The sequence below is a fragment of the Jaculus jaculus genome, chromosome 8 (assembly GCF_020740685.1).
Source record: "Jaculus jaculus isolate mJacJac1 chromosome 8, mJacJac1.mat.Y.cur, whole genome shotgun sequence".
In the NCBI taxonomy this organism is placed as follows: domain Eukaryota; kingdom Metazoa; phylum Chordata; class Mammalia; order Rodentia; family Dipodidae; genus Jaculus; species Jaculus jaculus.
In genome coordinates, this window is record NC_059109.1 from 57,157,522 (window position 1) to 57,180,694 (window position 23,173).

At 41.3% G+C, this 23,173-nt stretch overlaps 1 protein-coding gene across 2 annotated transcripts in view; it reads left to right on the forward strand.

The window, feature by feature from the left end:
• Positions 1 to 23,173, forward strand: part of Tmem87a (transmembrane protein 87A) — a 64,622-nt gene that overhangs the window by 7,997 nt on the left and 33,452 nt on the right. For both annotated transcript variants that reach the window (XM_045157486.1, XM_045157487.1), the window contains exons 3-7: positions 1,788 to 1,873; positions 5,892 to 6,005; positions 18,427 to 18,480; positions 18,568 to 18,612; positions 22,375 to 22,492. In XM_045157486.1, the coding sequence (XP_045013421.1) occupies positions 1,788 to 1,873; positions 5,892 to 6,005; positions 18,427 to 18,480; positions 18,568 to 18,612; positions 22,375 to 22,492 (417 nt within the window). The remainder of the gene's footprint in view (positions 1 to 1,787; positions 1,874 to 5,891; positions 6,006 to 18,426; positions 18,481 to 18,567; positions 18,613 to 22,374; positions 22,493 to 23,173) is intronic.

Genomic DNA, 23,173 nt, shown 5'->3' on the forward strand with positions numbered 1-23,173 from the left:
ATGTTTATTTTTGACATATTTATACAACAGAGTCTTTAGTATATTGCCTGTTACTCAACTAGCTTCGGAGATAAGAAGGAATGTTGATGTCCCCAGGTGAGACAGCTAATCATCATGTGGTAAAATTTACATCCTCAAGTCTTGAGCTTGATGCTGTGGTCCATTAGAATATTGTATCTCAAACTGTTCAGTGAGCTATATGAAGCTTCTGTGGTTCCATGAAACTACTCTTCAGGGGAGAAATTGAATGCTCCTCATCTTTGCTTTAATTTTCACTTTTTTCGTTACTATTTCTAGCCAGTCTTGACAACTTTCAAGGTCTAAGCCATGACTTTGTCATCCAGTGGAACTGTTTACACCACCATGTGTATGCACAACATCAGGTTCCATCTTTTGGAACTCTGTCCACTTTTTTGGTCTTTCTTTCCATTATTTTATTTTTTGGTTTTTGGTTTTTGAGGTATGGTCTTACTTTAGCCCAGGCTGACCTGGAATTCACTGTGCAGTTTCAGGGTAGCCTCGAATTCATGGTGATCCTCTTACTGCTGCCTCCCAAGTGGTGGGATTAAAGGCGTGCACCACGTCTGGCTTCTGTCCACCTTTTTTTTTGAGACAGTGTCTCTCATTGGCTGGGAGCTTAATGTTAGGCTATACTGGCTGGCCAGCAAGCCTCAAGGCTGCTCCTCTTTCCCAGCACTGGGATGATAAGTGTGCTACCAGTACTTGACATTTTGTGTGGGCTCTGGGGATCAAACTTGAATGTTCATGCTTGTGAGCAAAGTGTTGTACCCAATAAGCTATTTTTGCAGTCTGGACTGGCTTTTTTTTTTGTTTTTTGTTTTTTTTTGTTTTTCGAGGTAGGGTCTCACTCTGGCTTAGGCTGACCTGGAATTCACTATGTAGTCTCAGGGTGGCCTTGAACTCTCGGTGATTCTCCTACCTCTGCCTCCCGAGTGCTGGGATTAAAGGTGTGTGCCACCCGGACTGGCTTTTTAAAGGATCTTGGATAATTTGTTCCAGTCCATTTCTCTCAGTCTAATCCTGTGCTATTATATCTTAGTATACTTGTGCTCTGTTCAATAAATATGACATGGAATTTTGATAACTTAGGACTGCTTTAAACTCCCAGAGTTTCCAAATAGAAATGGAGACATTGAGGTTTTAAGACATAGAAATGGACTTATAGTTTTAAAATGATTTGAAAAAAATTCCACAAAACCCTACTTAACTACTATTTATTTGTCTGCTTGAAAAGCAGTATTGGACTGGTGAAATGGCTTAGCGCTTAAGGTGCTTGCCTGCAAAGCCTAAAGACCTAGGTTCTGTTCCCCAGGACCCACATAAGCCAGATAAACAAGGTGGTACATGCTTTTGGAGTTTGCTTGCAATGTCTCTTTCTCTCTCTATCTCTCTTAAATAAATTTGAAAGTGTAGAAACCAGATGATTAAAAAGAAAGAAAGAAAGGCAATATTATCTGAAGAATATCTGGGTCTGCAGGCATGGTGGCTCATACGTGTGATCTCAGAACTGTGGGAGCTAAGGCCAGAAGATTGCTGTGAGTTTGAGGCCAGTGTGGGCTACAGATCAAACCCTGCCTCAAAAAGACACAAAAAAGCAAAACACAAACAAACAAAAAGCCAGTTCTTTCTACATAATCACTCTATTTTCTTATGTTTAAAAAAAGAATGTTCTTTGTGTTTCTCAGTGTAGTATAGAAAATAGGATATAAGTTAGAGAAATGCCTCACTTGGGAATTACCTTTTATTGACAATGATTTCTTTTATAGTTGATGGAGAACCTTGTGATCTGTCTTTGAATATAACCTGGTTTCTGAAAAGTGCTGATTGTTACAATGAAATCTACAACTTCAAGGTAAAGAATGTATAATTACAGAAAGAATATACAATTACAGACTTTTCTTGTACCTTAAAGGTCATCTGGTCCCAACCTCTTAATTTTGTTCAGGAAAGATTGGCCTGCAGTTATATGGAGGAGCAGAACTGAGACGATAACCTACAATTCCCAGTTTGCAGACCTGTATCAGCAGTTCTCAAACTTTGGTCTCAGTCTCTTAAATTATTGAAAAATTTTGTGAACTCCACAAAGCTTTTGTTCTTGGGTTTACCTTTTGGAAATTACAACTGGGGAAATATTAAATACTTACTGTTTTAAGATAGTAATAATGAGCTCATTACATATTCCTATAAATAACATTTAATTTGTGCGTGTGTGTGTGTGTGTGCGCGCGCGCGCACGCGCGCATGTATGTCCATGTACGTGTTTGGAATGTGTGTGTGCAGGTGCACATGCCTATCTGTGCATGTGTGAGTGGAGGCCAAGTTGGAGGATATGTGCCTTTCTCAGTCATTCTCCACCTTATTCTCTGAGATAGGTTCTTTCACTGAACCCAGAGTTTACTTGATTAGCTAGAGTAGCTAGCCAGCAGGCCCCAGGAACTCCATGTCTCCACCTTCCCAGAATTGGGATCACAGGCATACATGTACCACTAGACTTTCACTTCTGGGGATCCTAACCCAGGCCCTGAGGCTTGTGCAACAAGCACTTTACATGCTGAGCCATCTCTCCAGCCCTATAAATAACAAATGAAGATAATTGTTTTCAAAATATCTCACAAAAGGGGTGAAAAAGATGGCTCAGTAGGACTGGAGATGGGATCCCCAGGGCAAGCCCAGCTAGCTAAACCAGCCAAACTGATGAGTTCTAGTTCAAGTGAGAGACCATGCCTTAGTAAGTAAGGTGGAGACTGATAAAGGAAAACACCTAATGTCGCCCTCTGTCCTCCACACACATGTGAGCATGCATACACATGCATTCACACTACACATACCTGCACATGCAAAAGTGAGAGAATGAGAATTTAGAGTGTTGGTGCATGCCTGTATTCCTAGCCCTTAGCAGATGGAGGCAGGAGGATCAGGAAATCAAGGCTGCTAGTGAGTTTGAGGCCAAACCCAGACTACATAAGGCCCTGTCTCAAAAAACCAATAGAGAGCTGGGTGTGGTGGTGCATGCCTTTGATCCCAGCACTAGGGAGGAAGAGGTAGGAGGATCATTGTGAATTCAAGGCCAGCCTGGGACTACAGACTGAGATCCAGGTCATCCTGGGCTAGAGTGAGACCTTACTTTGAAAAACACTAACAAAAGGGAGAGGACTGGAAAGATGGCTTAGTGGTCAAGGTGCCTGCCTGCAAAGCCTTACGACCCTGGTTCAATTCCCTAGTATCCGTGGAAGCCAGATGCATGAAGTGGCGTATGTGTCTGGAGTTTACAGTGGTTGAGGGTCCTGGTACACACCCATTCTCTCTCCTTGTAAATTAATATATAAATAAAATATTAAAAATGAAGAAAATATTGGTTGATGAAATTATTTGTAACTTTAAAAAATAATAGCTCATTTTTCAGTTTACTCTAAATTATATTGTGAATATCCACCTCCTCCTCACTCCTATCTCCTCTGTAGTTCTCAAAGTTTTGGAACGCTTGGTAGGAAATGCAAGTTTTCTAAAATTCCAGTTTTCTCTGGAAAGCTCAGATTTTGATACTGGCAGTCATACTGTCAGTAGTATTCCTTGAAGTTGCCCCCGTGCTTCAGGAGAATCTCTCCCACATAACCAAACCTGAATAACTGTAGCTAGTAAAATTAAATAGCTACTTTAGCTCACACGCCAGAACACTTGCAGAGTGCTTTATCTCAAAACAGTCATTTATTGGATGTGGGTTGGTTGGGTTGCTCTGGCTGGCTAGGTGGTGTCCCCCTCCTCTCTCACCACCCCATCTGCATCCCTTACAAAGCTGCGCTCTCAGTGGAAGAGGCTGACTTCCTGAATAGAGGAGGACCAGTCTTTGGGTCAAGGGTATATGACGAGTCGCTGTGCTCCCCCGATAGAACCGCTGAACAAGCTCTCAGAATAGTCACTTATTACATGTTGTCACGTAGACTGTTTTAAAAGCTGTGCATTCACAGATGCAGATTTGTTTTTTAAAAGAAGTAGGTAAGGATATAGAAGACAAGGATTTAACCTTAAGCTGATAACTCTTTTTACTTTTATTTATTTATTAATTGTATATTCTTTCTGTAATTATACATTGTCAAGGCCTCCAGCCTCTGCAAACAAACTCCAGACTCATGCGCCACCTTGTGTATCTGGCTTATATGGGTCCTGGGAAGTCGAAACTGGGTCCTTTGGCTTCACAGGGAAACACATTAACTGCTAAGCCATCTCTCCAACCCAGACCCAGACTTCTTTGTTTTGCATATATGTTTGTATGTGATATGTAGGTAGGTATATGAGTACATGTGCATGTGGAGGCAAAAGGTCGATGTCAAGCATCTTCTGAAGTACTCTCTGTGTTGTTGAGACAGGGTCTGTCACTGAGCCATGAGCTTACTCATTTGGCTAGCCTGACTTGCCAGCCTACCCCAGAGACCTGCTTATTTCCATCTCCCAAGTATTGGGATTATAGTCATGCACTGCTTCTGATATTTGTGTGGGATTTTTTTGGGATTAAAACTTAGTACCTCACCCTTGTCCACTAAACTCTGACTGAACCTCCACCAACCTAGCACATATGCTTTATGTTTATTTATTATTATCATTATTATTATTTTGTTTTTTCTAGGTAGGGTCTCACTCTAACTCAGGCTGACCTGGAATTTTCACTATGTATTCTCAGAGTGGGCCTTTTTTTTTTTTTTTCTTTGAAGCAGGGTCTCACTCTAGCCCAAGCTGACTTATAACTCACTCTGTAGCCCAGCTTTTTTTTGTTCTTTTTTTTTTTTTTTTGCCACCATGCCCAGCATTGGCTCTTTAAAAAAAAACATATATATATATTTTTTTGGTTTTTTTGAGGTAGGGTCTCTGTCTAGCCCAGGCTGACCTGGAATTCACTCTGTAGTCTCAGGGTGGCCTCAAAGTCATGATGATCCTCCTACCTCTGCCTCCTGAGTGCTGGGATTAAAGGTGTGCGCTACCATGCCCAGCTTTTTAATTTTTTTTTTTAACATTTATTTTATTTACCTATTTATTTGAGAAAGTGAGAGAAGGGCAGATAGAGAGAATGGGCATGTCAAGGCCTCTAGCCACTGCAAAGAAACTCTACACACATGCGCCACCTTGTGTATATGGCTTACATGGGTATTGGGGAATCGAACCTGGATCTTTAGGCTCTGCAGCCCAGTGCCTTAACTGCTAAACTATCTCTCCAGCCCTTTCTTTTTTTCTTTGAAGCAGGTCTCACTCTAGCCCAGGCCGACTTATAACTCACTCTGTAGCCCAGGCTTTTTTTGTTCTTTTTTTTTTTTTTTTTTTGGTTTTTCGAGGTTGGGTTTTGCTCTAGCCCAGGCTGACCTGGAATTCACTACGAAATCTCAGGGTGGCCTAGAATTCACAGTGATCCATCACCTCCTACCTGTGTGCTGGGATTGAAGGCATGCGCCACCACGCCCGGCCCTGTTTTTGTTCTTTTGAGGCAGGGTTTCACTCTAGCTCAGTTTGACTTCAAACTCATTCTGACCTCTCATAAAGGCTTGCCTAGAATTCATAGCCATCTTCCTACCTTGGCCTCCTGAGTGTTGGGATTAAAAGTGTGAACAACCACTCCCAGTTTACCACTAGTGATCTATTTGTTACCCTACAATACCTTATATATATAGGTAATATGCCTACAGAACAGCTTATTTCCCTTGTAAGATATAATTGGCAGGTGCTAGTTCTGAAAACCTACTCAAAAGCCTATGCCTGGGGAGGTCACAGGCTAGAGGGAAAGCTACTACTGTTGTTACATATAAATAAGTTATATGTTCTATATAAAGAACTTATGTAGGCATGTTTAATACTCAGTATCTTTTTTTTTTTTTTTTTTTTTCTAGGCAGATGAAGTAGACACATACTTGGAAAATCTTAAGGATAAAAGAGGCTTATCTGGAAAATACCAGACATCATCAAGATTGTTCCAGAACTGTAGTGAACTCTTTAAAGCACAGGTAATCTTTGAAAATAGGTGGAGGGAAATAGAAGAGGTGAAACTGTAATGTTTATAATATTTTTCTATGTCCATTCTCATCTGTCAATTCTTTTTATTTATTTTTATTGACAACTTCCATGATTGTAAGCAATATCCCATGGTAATTCCTTCCCTCCCCCCACTTTCCCCTTTGGAATTCCACTCTTTATCATATCCTCCCCCCCAAAATGCACTCTTCCTGAGCCTTGAACATGAATGGTGTGATAGAGATGTCTCATTTAGTGCTGAGCTGTTACTTCTCAGCCCTCCATGTCACCATGATTTTCAAACAGAAGCTTCTTTGACCAAAAATGAGAGCAGCACTAAACTATAGGCATCAGCTTAAGTATTTAGAGAGCAGTTCAATGGAACAACATATTCATTTACCCAAACAATAGTAATAGTAACTTCCCCTCTAGCCTGTGACCTCCCCAGCCATAGGCCTTTGAATGAATCTTCAGAACCAGACCATGCCTACCAATTTGCTTTGCTTTCTCTTCTCTTTTCTTTCTCTCTCTCTCTCTCTTTTCTTTTTCTTTTTTTTTTTTTTTTGTTTTTTGAGGTAGGGTCTTACTCTAGCCCAGGCTGACCTGGAATTCACTGTGTAGTCTCAGGCTGGCCTTGAACTCACGGTGATCCTCTTACCTCTGCCTCCCAAGTGCTGGGACCAAAGACATATGCCACCATGCCTGGCTTCTGATGCAAACCTATATGCCAGGCTTTTTTTGGCTGGTACTGACCTGGTGTAAGCCCAGTTACCTTTTGGGATGCTTTGCTCTCAGCTATGCTGCATGCTTGCTTGGGTCCCTCTTTGCTTCTCTGTGGTTTCAGGTCTGGCTGGGTTGGTGGGTTGCTGCTCTTACCGCCTGTGCTGGGTGCTGTGTAGGTGAGCGCCTTCCCCTGGTCTGTGGTACTTGCTGCTGATTGTGCTGGCGGTGGAGAGAGGGGACTTTGGATGCTGACTGAAGTTCTCCTACTGGTTCTTGTGATCCTCTTCCTCATGAGCCACTCCTTTGGTCCCTGTCCTCCCTTCACATTTCTTGAGTTTGCGAGGAGGCTGGTAGGAGTGGAAAATCCCCTCACCTGGCTTTTCCTGCCACTCAGGCCGAGCCTGGCTGCCATAGCCACAGAAACTGGTGCCACTACTGCTGGAGCCACTTCTGCCTGCTTCTGTGGTCTCTAGATGCCTGGGTCTCTCCTACTTCTCTGCTGTGTGCTATGGTTGATAATTTCACTTATACTCACTTTTTAGTAGAAGAGTACATTTTGCTGTTTCTTTTTTTTTTTTTTCCTCCCCTGGGCTGCTTTGGCGTGGTTCCTACGCTGTCATCTTAACCAGAAGTCCTACCCTGTGACTCTTAAAATCTTTTTTTGTTGTTTTTGTTTTTTTGAGGTAGGGTCTTACTCTGGCCCAGGCTGACCTGGAATTCACTATGGAGTCTCAGGGTGGCCTCGAACTCACAGCGATCCTCCTACCTCTGCCTCCCAAGTGCTGGGATTAAAGGTGTGTGCCACCATGCCTAGCTTCTTAAAATCTTTTTGTAGCCTCCCTTTTCACAAAATACCTTGAGCTTTTGTGGGTGTGTTTAACGTCTCCTTCAGTGATAAGCTCTTAGGAGCCTCTGGATTTCTGCTTTTTATTTATTTATTAGAGACAAACAGAGAGAGGGAGAAAGAGTGAGAATGGGTACGTCAGCCACTGCAGACAAACTCTAGATGCATGCACCACCACGTACATCTGGCTTACTTGGGACCTGGAGAATTGAACCTGGGTTCTTAGGCTTCACAGGCAAGTCTCTTACCTGCTAAGCCATCTCTCCAGTCCTGAACTTGTGTCTTTTGATGGGTGAGCTAAGACCATTAATATTTAAGGTTATTACTGAGTTTTGAAGTAGTCCATGATGAGGTGTTTTATGGGGTTTGGTTCTGGTCTATATTTGTTTTTTTGTGGTCTTCCTTTTTTTTTTTTTTGGTTTTTCAAGGTAGGGTCTCACTTTGGCCCAGGCTGACCTGGAATTAACTATGTAGTCTCAGGGTAGCTTCAAACTCATGGTAATCCTCCTACCTTTGCATCCCAAGTGTTGGGGTTAAAGGTGTATGCCACCGCACCTGGCCTATTGTGGTCTTCTTGTTGGCTCTTAGGAGTGGTTGTTTTACTCTTCTGTGTGGAGTATTCCCTGGAGCATTCTCTGCAGGTTTGGCTTTGTGTTCATATAATCATAGAGTTGACTTTTTTCATGGAAAGTTTCCTTTTACCATCTATTATGAGGGACACTTTTGCTGGGTAGAGTACCTTGGGTTAAAAGCCATAGGTGGATAAGGGTTGTACTCAGTGGCCAGTCAGGATACCAGAGCAAAAGGCCTGCTTCCATGGCCCCCCACTGGGCCTCCTCAAGCCAAGTGCAGAGACCTACTAGGGCCAGGGACCTGGAAGGAGCCAGGGAACAGGGATCGGGCCTACTCACTCCGTGCCATGCATGGAGGGCACACCCTCCAGTGCAGGGTACTGGGACCAGGGAACTGCTCAGGGCCCTTCTTTTTGGATTTTCCCCCTATAATCCTGTTGAGTGTTATATCTTTTAGTTTAACTTTCAAGGGGAAAGGTTTGTGTGCTACCAGTTCATTTGGGTTTAGTTTTGTGTTTATTCCCCCTGCCCAAACCTTCCCACCCCTATTGTCTGGGCCTCAGGTTGCCAATCCTATATGCCAGCAACTCAAGCTTATCCAGGTTAGGCACCACAGATGAGAGAGAACAGGCAGCAGTTGTCTTTCTGTGGTTGTGTGTGTTCGCTAAGTATGATCTGTTCTAAGTCCATCCATTTTCCTACAGATTTTGTTGTATAATTACTGCTGAGTAGAATTCCATTGTGCATATGTACCACAGTTTTGTTATCCATTCGTCCAGTGGTGGACACCTGGCTTGATTCCAGTTCTTTGCTACAGTACTCTACACTGTCACAGAAACTTTTCTAGTAAGGAGCTATAAAAATGATCCCTGAAAAGTCCATAGGCTTTTAAAAAATATAAAATATTGGGGGCTGGAGAGATGGCTTAGCGGTTAAGCGCTTGCCTGTGAAGCCAAGGGACCCCAGTTCGAGGCTCGGTTCCCCAGGTCCCACGTTAGCCAGATGCACAAGGGGGCGCACGCGTCTGGAGTTCCCTTGCAGAGGCTGGAAGCCCTGGAGCGCCCATTCTCTCTCTCTCTCTCTCTCTCTATCTGCCTTTCTCTCTGTGTCTGTCGCTCTCAAATAAAAAAATTAAAAATAAAATAAAATAAAATAAAATATTGGGAAGCTGGGTGTGGTGGTGCATGCCTTTAATCTCAGCACTTGAAAGGCAAAAGTAGGAGAATCTCCATGAGTTTGAAGCCACCCTGAGACTGCATAGTTAAATCCAGGTCAGCAGTGAGACCCTACCTCAAGAACCCCCCCCCATGGGGGGAGGTGTTACCATGGGATATTTTTTATAATTATGGAAAATGTTAATAAATTTGTGAAAATAAAAAAAAGAATCCCCCACCAAAAAAAGATAGAGAGAGAGAGAAAGAAAAAGAAATAAAATATTGGTGTTGGAGGGGTTGCTTAGCAGCTATGGCGCTTGCCCAAGTACCCATGTTCTAGTCTCTAGATCCCCAGTTCCCACGTAAACCAGGTGCACAAGGTGGTGCATGTGTCTGGAGTTTGATTGCAGTGGCTGGAGGCCCTGGTGTGCCAATTCTCTCTCTCAGACACACACACAAATACACAAATGAATACACAAATGAAAACAATTTTTTTATTGGGCTAGAGAGATTACTTAGCAGTTAAGGTGCTTGCTTGTGTAGCCTAAGAGCCCATGTTCTATTCTATAGATCCCATGTAAGCCATATACACAAGATGATGCAAGTATACAAGGTCGCACATACACATAAAATAGTGCACATGCCTGGAGTTCAATTTAAGTGGCTGGAGGCCCTGGAGTGTCAATTCTATCTCTCTCATAAAAAAAAAAAACAGAAAAAAATTACTTATTTATTTATTGTTATTATTTGTTTTTCAAAATAGTCTCACCCTAGCCCAGGCTGACCAGGAACCTACTCTGTAGTCTCAGGGTGGCCTTGAACTCACAGTGATCCTTCTACCTCTGCTTCCCGAATGTGTTTTTTTATTAATTTGCAAGCAGAGAGAGAGAAGACAGAGAGAGAATGAGTGTGCCAGGGCCTCTAGCAGATGCACATGAACTCCAGTTACATGTACCACTGTGCATCTGGTTTTACCTGGGTACTGGTGAGCTGAACCTGGATTGTTAAGCTTTGCAGGCAAGTGCCTTAACCACTGAGCAATCTCTGCAGCCTGTGACTTTGAACCCAGCATTCAGGAGGCAGAGGTAGGAGGATTGTTGTGAGTTTGAGGCCAGCTTGAGAAGCCTCCATAGTGATTTCCAGGTCAGCTTGGGCTAGAGGAAGACTACTTTGAAAAACCAAAAGAAGAAAAGATTGGAGCCATAGGCTTTTGACTAGGTTTTCAGTACCAGGCATGCATTCCTTCCCATGGAATGGACCTCCATTCTAATCAGAGATCTGTGCGTTTCCCCACCCCCCCAACAACAGACATTGTCACACTACTACATCCATTAGCACATTTGGCCTGGCTGGCCAACCATGTGGCTTGTAGGGTCTGCTGGTGGTTAAGACTGTTGAGGACTTATTTTTTCCAACAGGCTGCATGTTACATAGTTCTTTCCAGCACCTGACAGCTAGTCAAACAGGCTTCCAGGCTATTCCAGCCTGATTTCTCAGCTAACACCAGTTTTTTTTAATAGAAAAATTGGAGAGGTGTTAAGAAAGTTAGAAACATTGTATTATTAAGTAATTTATATGTTTTCTGTTGGTTCTTCAAATTTATCCCCTAGGTGAGGAGGAGTGGTTGGTCATTATATTTATTTGATTGTAGGAAAGTACTTCCTGTGTCCTATATTTAAGGTCCTCTGCTTTTAGATATGCTATAGTCTTTCCAGACTTATAGTATATATATATCCATGTTGATAAGGTTTTCAGTCCTCCAGGCGAATGTAAGCATTGCATTACGCAATCTAATAAGTAAAGAAGAAAATGCTCCAACTATCAGTAAATGGCAAGATGATTACTGAGTTATAACCTTTTTGTTTGTTTGTTTTTTGTTTTTGTCTTTTCAAGGTAAGGTCTTGCTCTAGCCCAGGTAGAACTGGAATTCACTCTCTAGTCTCAGGATGGCCTTGAACTCATGCAGTCTTCTTACCTCTGCCTCCCGAGTGCTGAGATTAAAGGTGTGCGCCACCACACCTGGCTTACCTAGTTATGAGAAGGAATTGCCTAAGACCCTTCATTCTATAAACATCATAAATCTAAGGCTTTGTCACCCTTTTAAAAAATATTTTTATTTATTTGAGAAGTAGAAAGAGGAAGAGAGAGAAAGAGGCAGATATGTAGTCTCATGGTGGCCTCGAACTCATGGTGATCCTCCTACCTCTGCCTCCCTAGTGCTGGGACTAAGGCGTGTGCTACCACACTCAGCTCAATTAGTCTCTTTTATTTTGATGTTTTCATCATGTTTTCCTTTGAATGTGAGGGTCTTAAGTAGGTGGTGCCTGGCACTGTGAGGTCATGGACATCCAGGTCATTTTGTGTCTGAAAGGTTGCATTGTAAGCAGTTCTGTACTTCCTTTAGCTGTTCCATTCTCTCTGCTGCCTCTTCTGCAGTGGACCCTGAGCCTTGGTAGGTGTGATAGAGATGTTTCAATGCTGAGCACTCCTCTTTCACTTCTCAACATCTGCCATCTGAAAAGAGAAGCTTCTATAACCAAAAGTGAGAGTAGCATTAATATATTGGTATGAACATTAAAAGAAGTGCTTACTGGGCAGTTTAATGAGTATAATATATGCATTTAGCCAGACACCAGCAGGTGTTTCAACCCTAGGGCTTATTATGACTTCCCTGTCTTAGGTTTTCATTATCAGGCATGTATTTCCACCATGGAGTGGGCCTCCAGTTCATTTAGAGAGTGGTTGGTTTCTCTCATAACAGACATGCCACTATTGCATCCTTTGGCTCATATGGCAAATCTGTTTTTAGCTGTCTTAGGAACCTCAACACTGATTTCCACAGTGGCTGTACCAGATTACATTCCTACCAACAGTGTAGAAGGGTTTCTCTTTTTCCACATCCTTGCCAGCATTTATTGTCATTTGATTTCTCAATGATAGCCATTCTGACAGGAAAGAGATGGAAAGTAGTTTTAATCTGCATTTCTCTGATGGCTAGGGATATAGAACATTCTTTTTTTGTAAGTATTTTATTTTTATTTATTTATTTATTTGATAGAGTAAGAGGAGGAGAGAGAGAGAGAGAATGGGCACACCAGGGACTCCAGCCACTGCAAATGAACTCCAGACGCATGTGCCCCCTTGTGCATCTGGCTAACGTAGGTCCTGGGGAATTGAACCGGGTCCTTTGGCTTTGTAGGCCAACACCTTTACCGCTAAGCTATCCCTCCAGCCCTAGAACATTCTTTTAGATGTTTATATACCATCTGTATTTCTTTTTTTTTTTTGGTTTTTCAAGGTAGGGTCTCACTCTGGCTCAGGCTGACCTGGAATTCACTATGTAGTCTCAGGGTGGCCTCGAACTCTCAGCGATCCTCCTACCTCTGTCTCCTGAGTGCTGGGATTAAAGGCATGCGCCACCACGCCCGGCCCATCTGTATTTCTTATTTTGAGAACTCTCTATTTAGTTCCATAGTCCATTTTGTTAGGATACACTTTTACAAAACATTTATCTATTATTTATTTATTTATTTGAGGCATAGAAAGAGAGAGAGAGACTGAGATAGCAAGATAGCAAGAGGATGGGCGCACCAGGGCCTTCGGCCACTGCAAATGAACTCCAGACACATGTGCCACCTTGTCCATCTGGCTTACATGGGACATGGAGAATTGAACCTGGTTCCTTAGGCTTTGTAGGCAAGTGCCTTAACCATTGATCCATCTCTCCAGCCCCATAGTCCAATTTTTAATTGGGTTCTTTGATTTCTTTTTTTTTTTAATTTATTTATTTGAGAGCGACAGACATAGAGAGAAAGACAAATAGAGGGAGAGAGAGAGAATGGGCATGCCAGGGCTTCCAGCCTCTGCAAACGAACTCCAGACACGTGCGCCCCCTTGTGCATCTGGCTAACGTGGGACCTGGGGAACCAAGTCTTGAACCGGGGTCCTTAGGCTTCACAGGCAAGCGCTTAACCGCTAAGCCCTCTCTCCAGCCCATGATTTCTTATTATTTAGTTTTTTGAGTTCTTTGTATATTGTGGATATTAGTCCTCTGTCAGATGTATAGCTGCCAAAGATTTTCTCCCATTCTGTAGGTTGCGGTTGATTAGTGGTTTTATTTCTTGAGTCACTGGGGTTATATTCAGAAAGTTGTTGCCTATACCAATATGTTGAAGGGGTTCCCCTACTTTTTCCTCTAGAGTTCCAGAGTTTCAGGTCTGATACTAGGTCTTTCATCCATTTGGACCTTATTTTTAATCATGGAGAGAGGTAAGGATCTATTTTCATCCTTCTACATATAGAGATCCAGTTTTCCTAGCACCATTTGTTGAAGAGGTCATCTTCTCCAGTGAATATTTTGGCATTTTTGGTGAAGATCAGGTGTCTAGCCGTGTGGACTTAATCTCGGTCCTCTGTTCTGTTCCATTGATCTATGTGTCTGTTTTTGTGTCAGTACCATGCTGTTTTTGTTACTATGGCTGTAATGTAGGTTAAAATCAGGTATGGTGATACAACCAGTCTTATTTTTGTTGCTGAAAATTGTTTGGATATTTGAGGGTTTTTTTTTTTGTGCTTTCAAATGAATTTTAGGACTTTTTCTTAGACTTTTGTGAAGAATTCCAGTGGAATTTTGATGGGGATTGTATTAAATATGTAGCTTGCTTTTGGTAAGATTGACATTTTCACAATATTGATATTGATCTCTTATATTAACTAATATATATGTGTAGATATTGATCTTTTTTTTTTGGTTTTCTGAGGTAGGGTCTCGATCTAGCTCATGCTGACCTGGAATTCACTATGTAATCTCAGGGTGGCCTCAAACTCACAGTGATCCTCCTACCTCTGCCTCCCAAGTGCTGGGATTAAAAGCAAGTGCCACCACGCCTGGCTCTGATGTGTTAACTGTTATTTGAGTATGTTTTATTTTTTCCTGGTTCTTATATCTCTTTTCTTTTCTATGGAATATTCTTTCAAGTAGTTTCTGTAGAGCTGGTTTAGTCTTTATATATTCCTTTAGCCTGTTTTTGTTGTGGAATGTCTTTATTTCTCAGTTTACTTGGATGGATAGTTTTTTTTCTATTTTTTTAATTAACAACTTCCATAATTGTAAACAATGTCCCATGGTAATGCCCCCCCCACTTTGCCCTTTGAAACTCCATTCTCTATCATATCCCTTCCCCATCTCAGTCAGTCTCTCTTTTATTTTGATGTCATGATCTTTTCCTCCTATTATGATGGTCTTGTGTAGGTAGTGTCAGGCATGTGAGGTCATGTATATCCAGGCCATTTTGAGTCTGGGGGGAGCACTTTGTAAGGAGTCCTTTCCTTCCTTTGGCTCTTACATTCTTTCCATCACTTCTTCTGCAATGGATCCTGAGCCTTGGAAGATGTGGTAGAGATATTGCAGTGCTGAGCACTCTGGTCACTTCTTCCCAGCACTGTGATGCCTTGTGAGTCATCCCAAGGTCACTGCCATCTGAAAAAAGAAGGTTCTCTAGCAAAAGTAAAAGTAGTATTAATATATAGGTATGAACATTAAGAGAAGTGCTTACTGAGCAGTTTGATAAGTATAGTATATACATCTAGTCACATAGCAGCAGATGTTACACCCTTAGGGCTCATGACTACTCCTGTTTTAGGTTTTCAGTATCAGGGATGTATTCCCTCCCATGGAGCGGGCCTCTAGTCCAGTTAGAGGGCAGTTGGTTTCCACCATGACAGATGTGCCACTGTTGCACCCGTTGACTCATTTGGCCCGGATGGCCAAATATAAGGCTTGCAGTTTCTACTGTTGACTATCTTCACTGGTGATTTCTCTCTTTCCCATTGAACTGCATGCTGAATGGCTTCTTCCAGCTTTCTGTCAGCTAGTCTACATAGAGGAGATTATCAGCTCAGTTCCAGCAGGATTTCTCAGTGGCCTTGCAGTCCAAGTATGTGGAGTCTTCAGCAATAGGGTCTTACCATCTATTCCTGGTGGGAAATCAGGGGCCTCCCTGGCCAACAGCTTACTAGAAGGTATCCCATCCCTGGCACTGAAAATTTTCTAGCAACAGTCTATGGCTCCTGAGTGTTCCATTGTCCAAACAAGTGGGTTTCCATATGATTTATTTATATCCCCTTAGATTTTGATTAGCCCTCCCTCTACCTTTCCTTTACTCAAATCTCTTCCCCTGACCTCACCTGGTGGATGGAGATATATATGTATATGTATATATGTATGTATGTATGTATGTATATGTATGTATATGTGTGTGTGTGTGTGTGTGTGTATTTTTTTTTTTTCAAGGTAGGATCTCATTCTAGCCCAGGCTGACCTGGAATTCACTATGTAGTCTCACTATGGCCTTGAACTCATCAATCCTCCTACCTCTGCTTCTGTAGTGCTGGGATTAAACGTATGCACTACCACTCCTGGCCTGGATGGATAGCTTTGCAAGATAAAGTAATCTTGGTTGACAGTTGTTATCTTTCAATACTTAGAATTCATTATTCCAAGCCCTTTGTGGCTTTTAAAGTTTGTGTTGAGTAATCTGCTGTTATCTTGATGGGCTTACCTTTATATGGGACTTGATTTTTTTCTCTTAACTGCTTTCAGTATATATAGTTTCTTTGGTTTGTGTGTTTTGTAGTTTTATTATAATATGACAGTGAGAGCTTCTTTCTGAATTTGTCTGTTTGGCATTCTAAAGACTTTATATTTGCATTGGCATCACTTCCTAATAAGGAAGTTTTCTTTTTTTAAATTTTTTTTTGTTATTTATTTATTTGAGAGTGACAGAAAGAGGCAGATAGAGAGGGGGAGAGGGAATGGGCACACCAGGGCCTCCAGCCACTGCAAACGAATTCCAGATGCATGTGCCCCCTTGTACATCTGGCTAACATGGGTCCTGGGGAGTTGAACCTCGAACTGGGGTCCTTAGGCTTCACAGGCAAGTGCTTAACTGCTAAGCCATCTCTCCAGCTCAGGAAGTTTTCTTACATGATTTTGTTGAAAATATCTGCTATGCCTTTGGGATGAACTACTTCTTCTACTATACCCTGAATTCTTATTTTTTATTTTTTCATAGTGTCCTGAATGTCTTGAAATTTCCATTTATGCCTTCCTACTAGTTTCTTTCTCTTTGTTGGACTGTATTAGATCTGCCACCTGGTCTTCTAGTTTAGGTATTCTGTTTTCTTCTTGATCCATTCTACTGGTGAGACTTTCTACAGAATTTTCTATTTGACTTACTCTATTTTTCATTTCTAATATTTCTGGTTGGTATTTTTTCATTATTTCTATTTTCTTACACATGTCTTGTCCTGACCTCCTTATTTCATTATATTGGTTTCCTGTGTTCTCCTTCAGGAGTTTGTTTTCTTCTTTGATTCTTTTGGTTTCTACTGTGATTTCTTTAAGTATAGATATGATCATTTTTTTGAAATCATTGTCACGCATTTCATCTAAAACGATCTCATTGGGGTCATTTCTGATGGAGCTATAGTTTTTGGTGGGATTGTATTGTCCTTTTTTTTGGAGGGGGGTTTGAGGTACAGTTTCACTGTATGTAGCTCAGGCTGACCTGGAATTTACTATGTAGTCTCAGAGTGGCCTTGAACTCATGGCGATCCTTTTGCCTCTGCCTCTGCTTCTGCCTCCTGAGTGCTGGGATTAAAGGTGTACACCACCACACCCAGCTTATATTGATTTTGTTGTGCTTTTTGTAGTAGAATATATAGAGATTTTTGTGTCTTTAGTTAATTTGATGCTTGGGTTTTCTAATTATCTACAGTGTTGTTAGCCATGCAAATCTGACTATTTATTTTCAGGATAGGAGTTTAAGGTGCCAGGTGTAGCTTTTATACTCCAAGAAGACAGCAGAAGTGACCCTAGGTGTTGAGTTTTTCTGTTATTCAGGTATTCTAATAGACTAGGTGGAGCAATTTACTGATGGCGGAATTTACTGGCAAATTCTAAAGTTAAACTGTGCAGTTTAACTTTACATTCAATTTAAAGGGGCACAGTGTATTTATGCAATAGTGGGGATTAAAACAAACAGATAATCTAATAACACCTAAGTCTCTAAGGTTGTGTATTGTCCCAAATGCTTAATCCTGTCAACTGAGAGGTTGAGATTCCTGGTTTGAAATGGCTTCCAGGACAGCTTAGGCCTCAGTCAGACCTGGCATACAATAATGACAGAAGAAAAAGACAAAGGCCCATCAGGAAACATCAAAGGCAACAATAATCAACACCAAAACACAGTTTATTTGAGAATGGTAAAGTCAACCAAGAATATGTAGCACATAATCTTTCCTGACATGGAAAGAGAAATTAGCACTTCCAGTGCAGGCCTATGTAACTACCTTTGTGTATGTAGGCCCAGTTATCTGTTGGGATGACTTCCATTCTCAACAATGCTGAGTGTCTACCTCAATCCCTCTCTGTAGTGGTGTGTGGATCTAGTGTTCTGATCGGCTGTGCTGGGTGCCATGGGGTGGGAGTGGGGGGCCAGAGAGGATGAATGAAGTGTGTGTTTGTGTTTGTGTATGTGTGTGTGTGTGTGTTTAATGGGAGAAAGAGAGGGAGGGAGGGAGAGGACCTCCAGCCATCACAATCAGATTCCAGATGTGTGCACCCCCTTGTGCACACTTATGTCGCTGTGCGTCTGCTTTATGTGGGACTTGGAGAGTCAAACATGAGTCCTTAGGCTTTGCAGGTAAGCACCCCAACCACTAAGCCATCTCTCCAGCCTGGCTTTGACATTCGTAACTGTTAATATTGAATGGTTATTGGCTTGTTATTGTTTTAGTTCTCACCAGTCTCTTTTGTGGTTAATTGGAACTTCAGTCTTTTTTTTTTTTTTTTTTTTTTTTTTGAGGTAGGCTCTCACTGTAGCCCAGACTGACCTGGAATTCACTGTGGAGTCTCAGGGTGTCCTCCAACTCACAGCAATCCTCCTACCTCTGCCTCCCACGTGCTGGGATTAGAGGTGTGCATCACCAAACCCAGCCTTCTCAGTCTAATGATATGGTTATTTACTCCTGTGGTATTATGCTTTGTTTAAACATTTTTAGATATTTTGAGCTACATTTTTATTATTTATGCATCTTTGGTTTTGTGTTTCTTTTATAGAGCTTTTCTGGAGATTTTATGCATCGACTGCCTCTTTTAGGAGAAAAACAGGAGGTAATCTTTTTTCTTACATATTCTGAAAGTGAAGTAAAAAAAAAACTAAATTAATGTTTTTTTTTTTTTCTTCTATAATGTTTAAAGGCTAAGGAGAATGGAACTAATCTTACCTTTACTGGAGACAGAACTGTAAGTGTATTTGATCATTAACACATAGTTTTATGTTCATGTAGTTTTGAATTTTTTTTTAATTTTTTTATTGATAACTTCCATAATTTTAGACAATAACCCATGGCAATTCCCTCTTCCCACATTCCCTTTCACAACTCCACAATCCATCATATCTCCTCCCCCTCTCAATCAGTCTCTCTTATTTTTGATGTCATGTCTCCTCCGATGATGATGATTTTGTGTAAGTAGTGTCAGGCACTGTGAGGTCATTGACATTCAGGCCATTTTGAATTAGTTTTTCAGTAGTCTAATGTTTAAGAAGAAATTCTGGATGCTGAATACCAAAAATGGTTGTTCATAGATAATTTTGTGTGGGGTTTTTATTCTTTTAATATATTTTCTATAATAAATCCATATTGCCTTGATATTCATTTACCTTTGGATAAATATTTATGAACAAGAAGAAACTTACTCAGAAAAGCTCCTTGTGTAATTATCTGTAATAAAATAACTTAGGAAACTCAAAATTTTCATTAAATATACAGGGAGCTTTTTTTTTTTTTTTTTTTTGGTTTTTTTTTGGTTTTTTGAGGTAGGGACTCACTCTTGGCCAGGCTGACCTGGAATTCTGGAATTCACTATGTAGTCTCAGGGCAGCCTCAAAATCATGACGATCCTCCTACCTTTGCCTTCCAAGTGCTGGGATTAAAGGCATGTGCCACTACGCCTGGCATACAGGGCACTTATTTTACTTTTTATTTTTTTTAATTTTTTTTGTTCATTTTTTATTTATTTGAGAGTGACAGAGAGAGAAAGAGGCAGATAGAGAGAGAGAGAGAGAGAATGGGTGTGCCAGAGCTTCCAGCCACTGCAAACAAACTCCAGATGCTTGCGCCCCCTTGTGCATCTGGCTAACGTGGGTCCTGGAGAATTGAGCCTCAAATCATGGTCCTTAAGCTTCACAGGCAAGCACTTGACTGCTAAGCCATCTTTCCAGCCCTTATTTTACTTTTTGAACTTGTAATCAGTTTCTCAAAAAACGTTTCCAGTTAAATATATAGAGGAAATAAGATCCATGTTGGGTGATGTCACAAAGCTGATTAAAAATTTTAATTTTTAAGAAGTTGTTTAAAAACACTTATATTTTTATTTGAGAGAGAGAGAGAGAGAGAGAGAGAGAGAGAGAGAGAGAGCGTGTGTGTGTGTGTGTGTGTGTCAGATAGAGAATGGGCATGCCAGGGCCTCCAGCTACCGTAAACATACTCCAGATGCTTGTGCTCCCTTGTGCATCTGGCTTTACATGAGTGCTTGGGGTTCAAACCTGGGTACTTAGGCTTTGCTGGCAAGTGCCTTAACTGCTGAGCCATTTCTCAAGTCCCCTTTTTTTATCTTGTTTTTTAGAGGTAGTGTTTTATTGTAGCCCAGGCTGACCTGAATTCACTATGTAGTCTTAGGTTGGTCTCAAACTTACAGCGATCCTCCTACTGTGGCTTTCCAAGTGCTGAGATTAAAGGCATGTGCCACTATACCTGGCAAAAACTTTATTTATTTTATTTTATTTTCTTCAAGGTAGGGTTTCTCTGTAGCCCAGGTTGAGCTGAAACTTAGTCTGTATCCTCAGGCTGTCCTCAAACTCACTCTATCCTCAGTCTTTGTACTCCAAGCTTCCAAGTGCTAGGATTAAAGATGTGTATCACTATGCCCTGCTTCTTATTTATTTATTTATTTATTTATTTTTGAGACCAAGTCTCACTGTTTTACCCAGACTGTCCTCAAACCTCCCAAATATTGGGATTTATAGTTACAGGCCAGCATGCCTATCTTAAGTTTTTTGTTTTATAGCAACTACATTAAGACAGTATACATATAACAAATTATCTTGTAAAAGGATACAATTTAGTGTTTTCTGGTGTGTCCATAAGCTGTTTACCCACTAGCTGCTACTTTTGAAATTTTATTTTTCTGTTTTTTGAGGTAGATTCTCTCTCTCTGGCCCAGGCTGACCTGGAATTCACTATGTAGTCTCAGGGTGACCTCGAACTCCTCCTACCTCTGCCTCCCAAGTGCTGGGATTAAAGGTGTGCACTACCACGCCCAGCCTTGAAATTCTTTATTCTGAAAAGTAACCCTAGACCCATTCTAAGTTCATATTCCTCCCTTCTCTCAACATTGAGCAGTCACTAACCTACTTTTTGTCTCTGGACATTTTGCACAATAGAAGCATACAGTATGTAACCTGCTGTGGCTTCTTTCACCATCTCCACCTCTGGCTTCACCTTTACTTCCTATCTACACAGAGCAGTAAGACCAGCCAGGATGAGTGATGGGGTCTCTCTGAGGTCTCACCTGGTCTGTTCATAGTTCTGGGCATGTGTACATAGCCTTACGCATGTGTGTGGTCATCTGGAGTTCAGTGTCCCTACTGACAACATTCTCTAATTGTTTTAAGATTTTTTTTTTTCTAGGTAGTGTTTCCCTCTAGCCCAGCCTGACCTGGAATTCTCAGGGTGGCCTTGAACTCAGCAGTTCTCCTACCTCTGCCTCCCAAGTGCTGGGGTTGGCATGTATCACCATGCATGGCCAAATAACAGTTTTTTTTTTTTCTTTAGTTGGAGTGGGGGAGGTTTCAAAGTAGGGTCTCACTCTTGCCCAGGCTGACCTGGAATTCAGTCTTTAGTCTCAGATGGCCTTGAATTTATGAAGATCCTCCTACTTTTGCCTCCCAAGTGCTGGGATTAAAGGCATGCACCACCACACCAGTTCTTAAGATTTTGTTTACTGTCTTATAACTCCAACTTCTGATGTCATATCAGGCAGCTGTGATCTTTATCAATTGCTACTGAGTGTGCTTGACAAACACCGTAAGTATGGGATTTCTACACAATATGATTCTGAGTCAGGTCAAATAGAGACAAGCCTTAAGAATAGAGGAGTTCAGCAACCTGCCAGTTAGCTCAGGTGTTAGATTTTTTAGGGGCCTCCAAGCCTGTTTTGACATATAGTTTCCAGTATAATTTAAAAAATTGATAGATTGTTTTTACTTATGGTTATCACAAAATTGAGCAAAAAGTATAAGGAGTTTCTACATACTCTGTGTATACCTTTATGTTTAGCTTCCCCCATAGGCTTGCAAGTGCCTTAACCACTAAGCCATCTATCCAACCTGACTTAGGGAGTTTTTAATGGAGATTTTCTTTGTGAAAAATAAAGGGTCAAGGCTAAAAAGATGGCCCAGCAGTTAAAAGTGCTTGTGCAAGGCCTGACAGTTTGGGTTCGCTACCCAGTACCCACATATTGATGCACAAAGTGCTGAATGTGTCTAGATTTGTTTGCAATGGCAACAGTGCACACATTCTCTCTCTCTCTTTCTCAATAAAATTTTTTAAAAAAATTGCTAGGTGTGGTGTCACACACCTTTAATCCCGGCACTCGGGAGGCAGAGGTAGAAGGATCACTGTGAGTTCGAGGCCACCCTGAGACTACATAGTGAATCCCAGGTCATCCTGGGCCAGAGTGAGACCCTCCCTCGAAAAACCAGAGAAAAGAAAAAGAAAAAAAAAAGAAAAGCGTCACGTGGTCACTTGGGGTAGTAAGATACAAAGATGTCCTTTGTTATATGCCTTGCAGACGCCCTGCCTTGTTGTGCCTACTCTTTCAGCAGTGAATGAGAAGGACGCAGCCTTGGTTCTGGGGCATATTCTATAGCAAGCATTTCATTTTGTATTAACTCAAGTTCCTATTTCTTAAGACTTGAATTTTGATGTCCTTTTACCTCTCTAGGCAATGCATGAACCATTGCAGACTTGGCAAGATGCACCCTACCTTTTTATTGTGCATGTTGGCATTGCACCCTCAAAGGAATCATCAAAAGAAAGTTCATTGAGTAATCTTTTCACCAGTAAGTTCAATTCAGTTCTTTCAGATTGTATGTTTGTTTGTACTTGTTTCGTGGCATGGTAGACATGAAGCGGAGAAATCAAGGAAAATTAACATTTTTCTGCCCTGAGGCAGTCCCAGGCACTTCACATGAGCTTCCTTTTTAAGTATCACATATCCTAGATTAATTTTACTTTCTTGTGCTATAATTTTTAAAAAATCATATGATATTTAGTTGTTGCTATGAAAATTTTAAAATTAATATCATGATCATTAGTATTTTGGAATAGAATTTTCAAAACTTGCTCACCAACTTCAAACTTGCCAACTTGGACTGGAGAAATGGTTTAGTGATTAAGGCGCTTGCCTGCAAAGCCAAAGGTCCTTAGTTCGATTCCCTAGGACCCATGTTAGCCAGATGCACAAGGGGGCACATGCATCTGGTGTTCATGTGCAGTGGCTGGGAGCCCTGGCACACCCATTCTCTCTGTCTCTCTCTGTCATGTAAACAAAAATTTTTTAACTTGCAAAAATTAATCAGTATTGATAATCTTGTTTATTTTTTAATTTTTATTAGCATTTTCCATGATTATAAAAAAATATTCCATGGTAATTCCCTCCCTCCCCTTGTTTTTGTTTTTTAAGGTAAGGTCTCTCTCTAGCTCAGGCTGACCTACAATTCACTGTGTAGTCTCACAGTGGC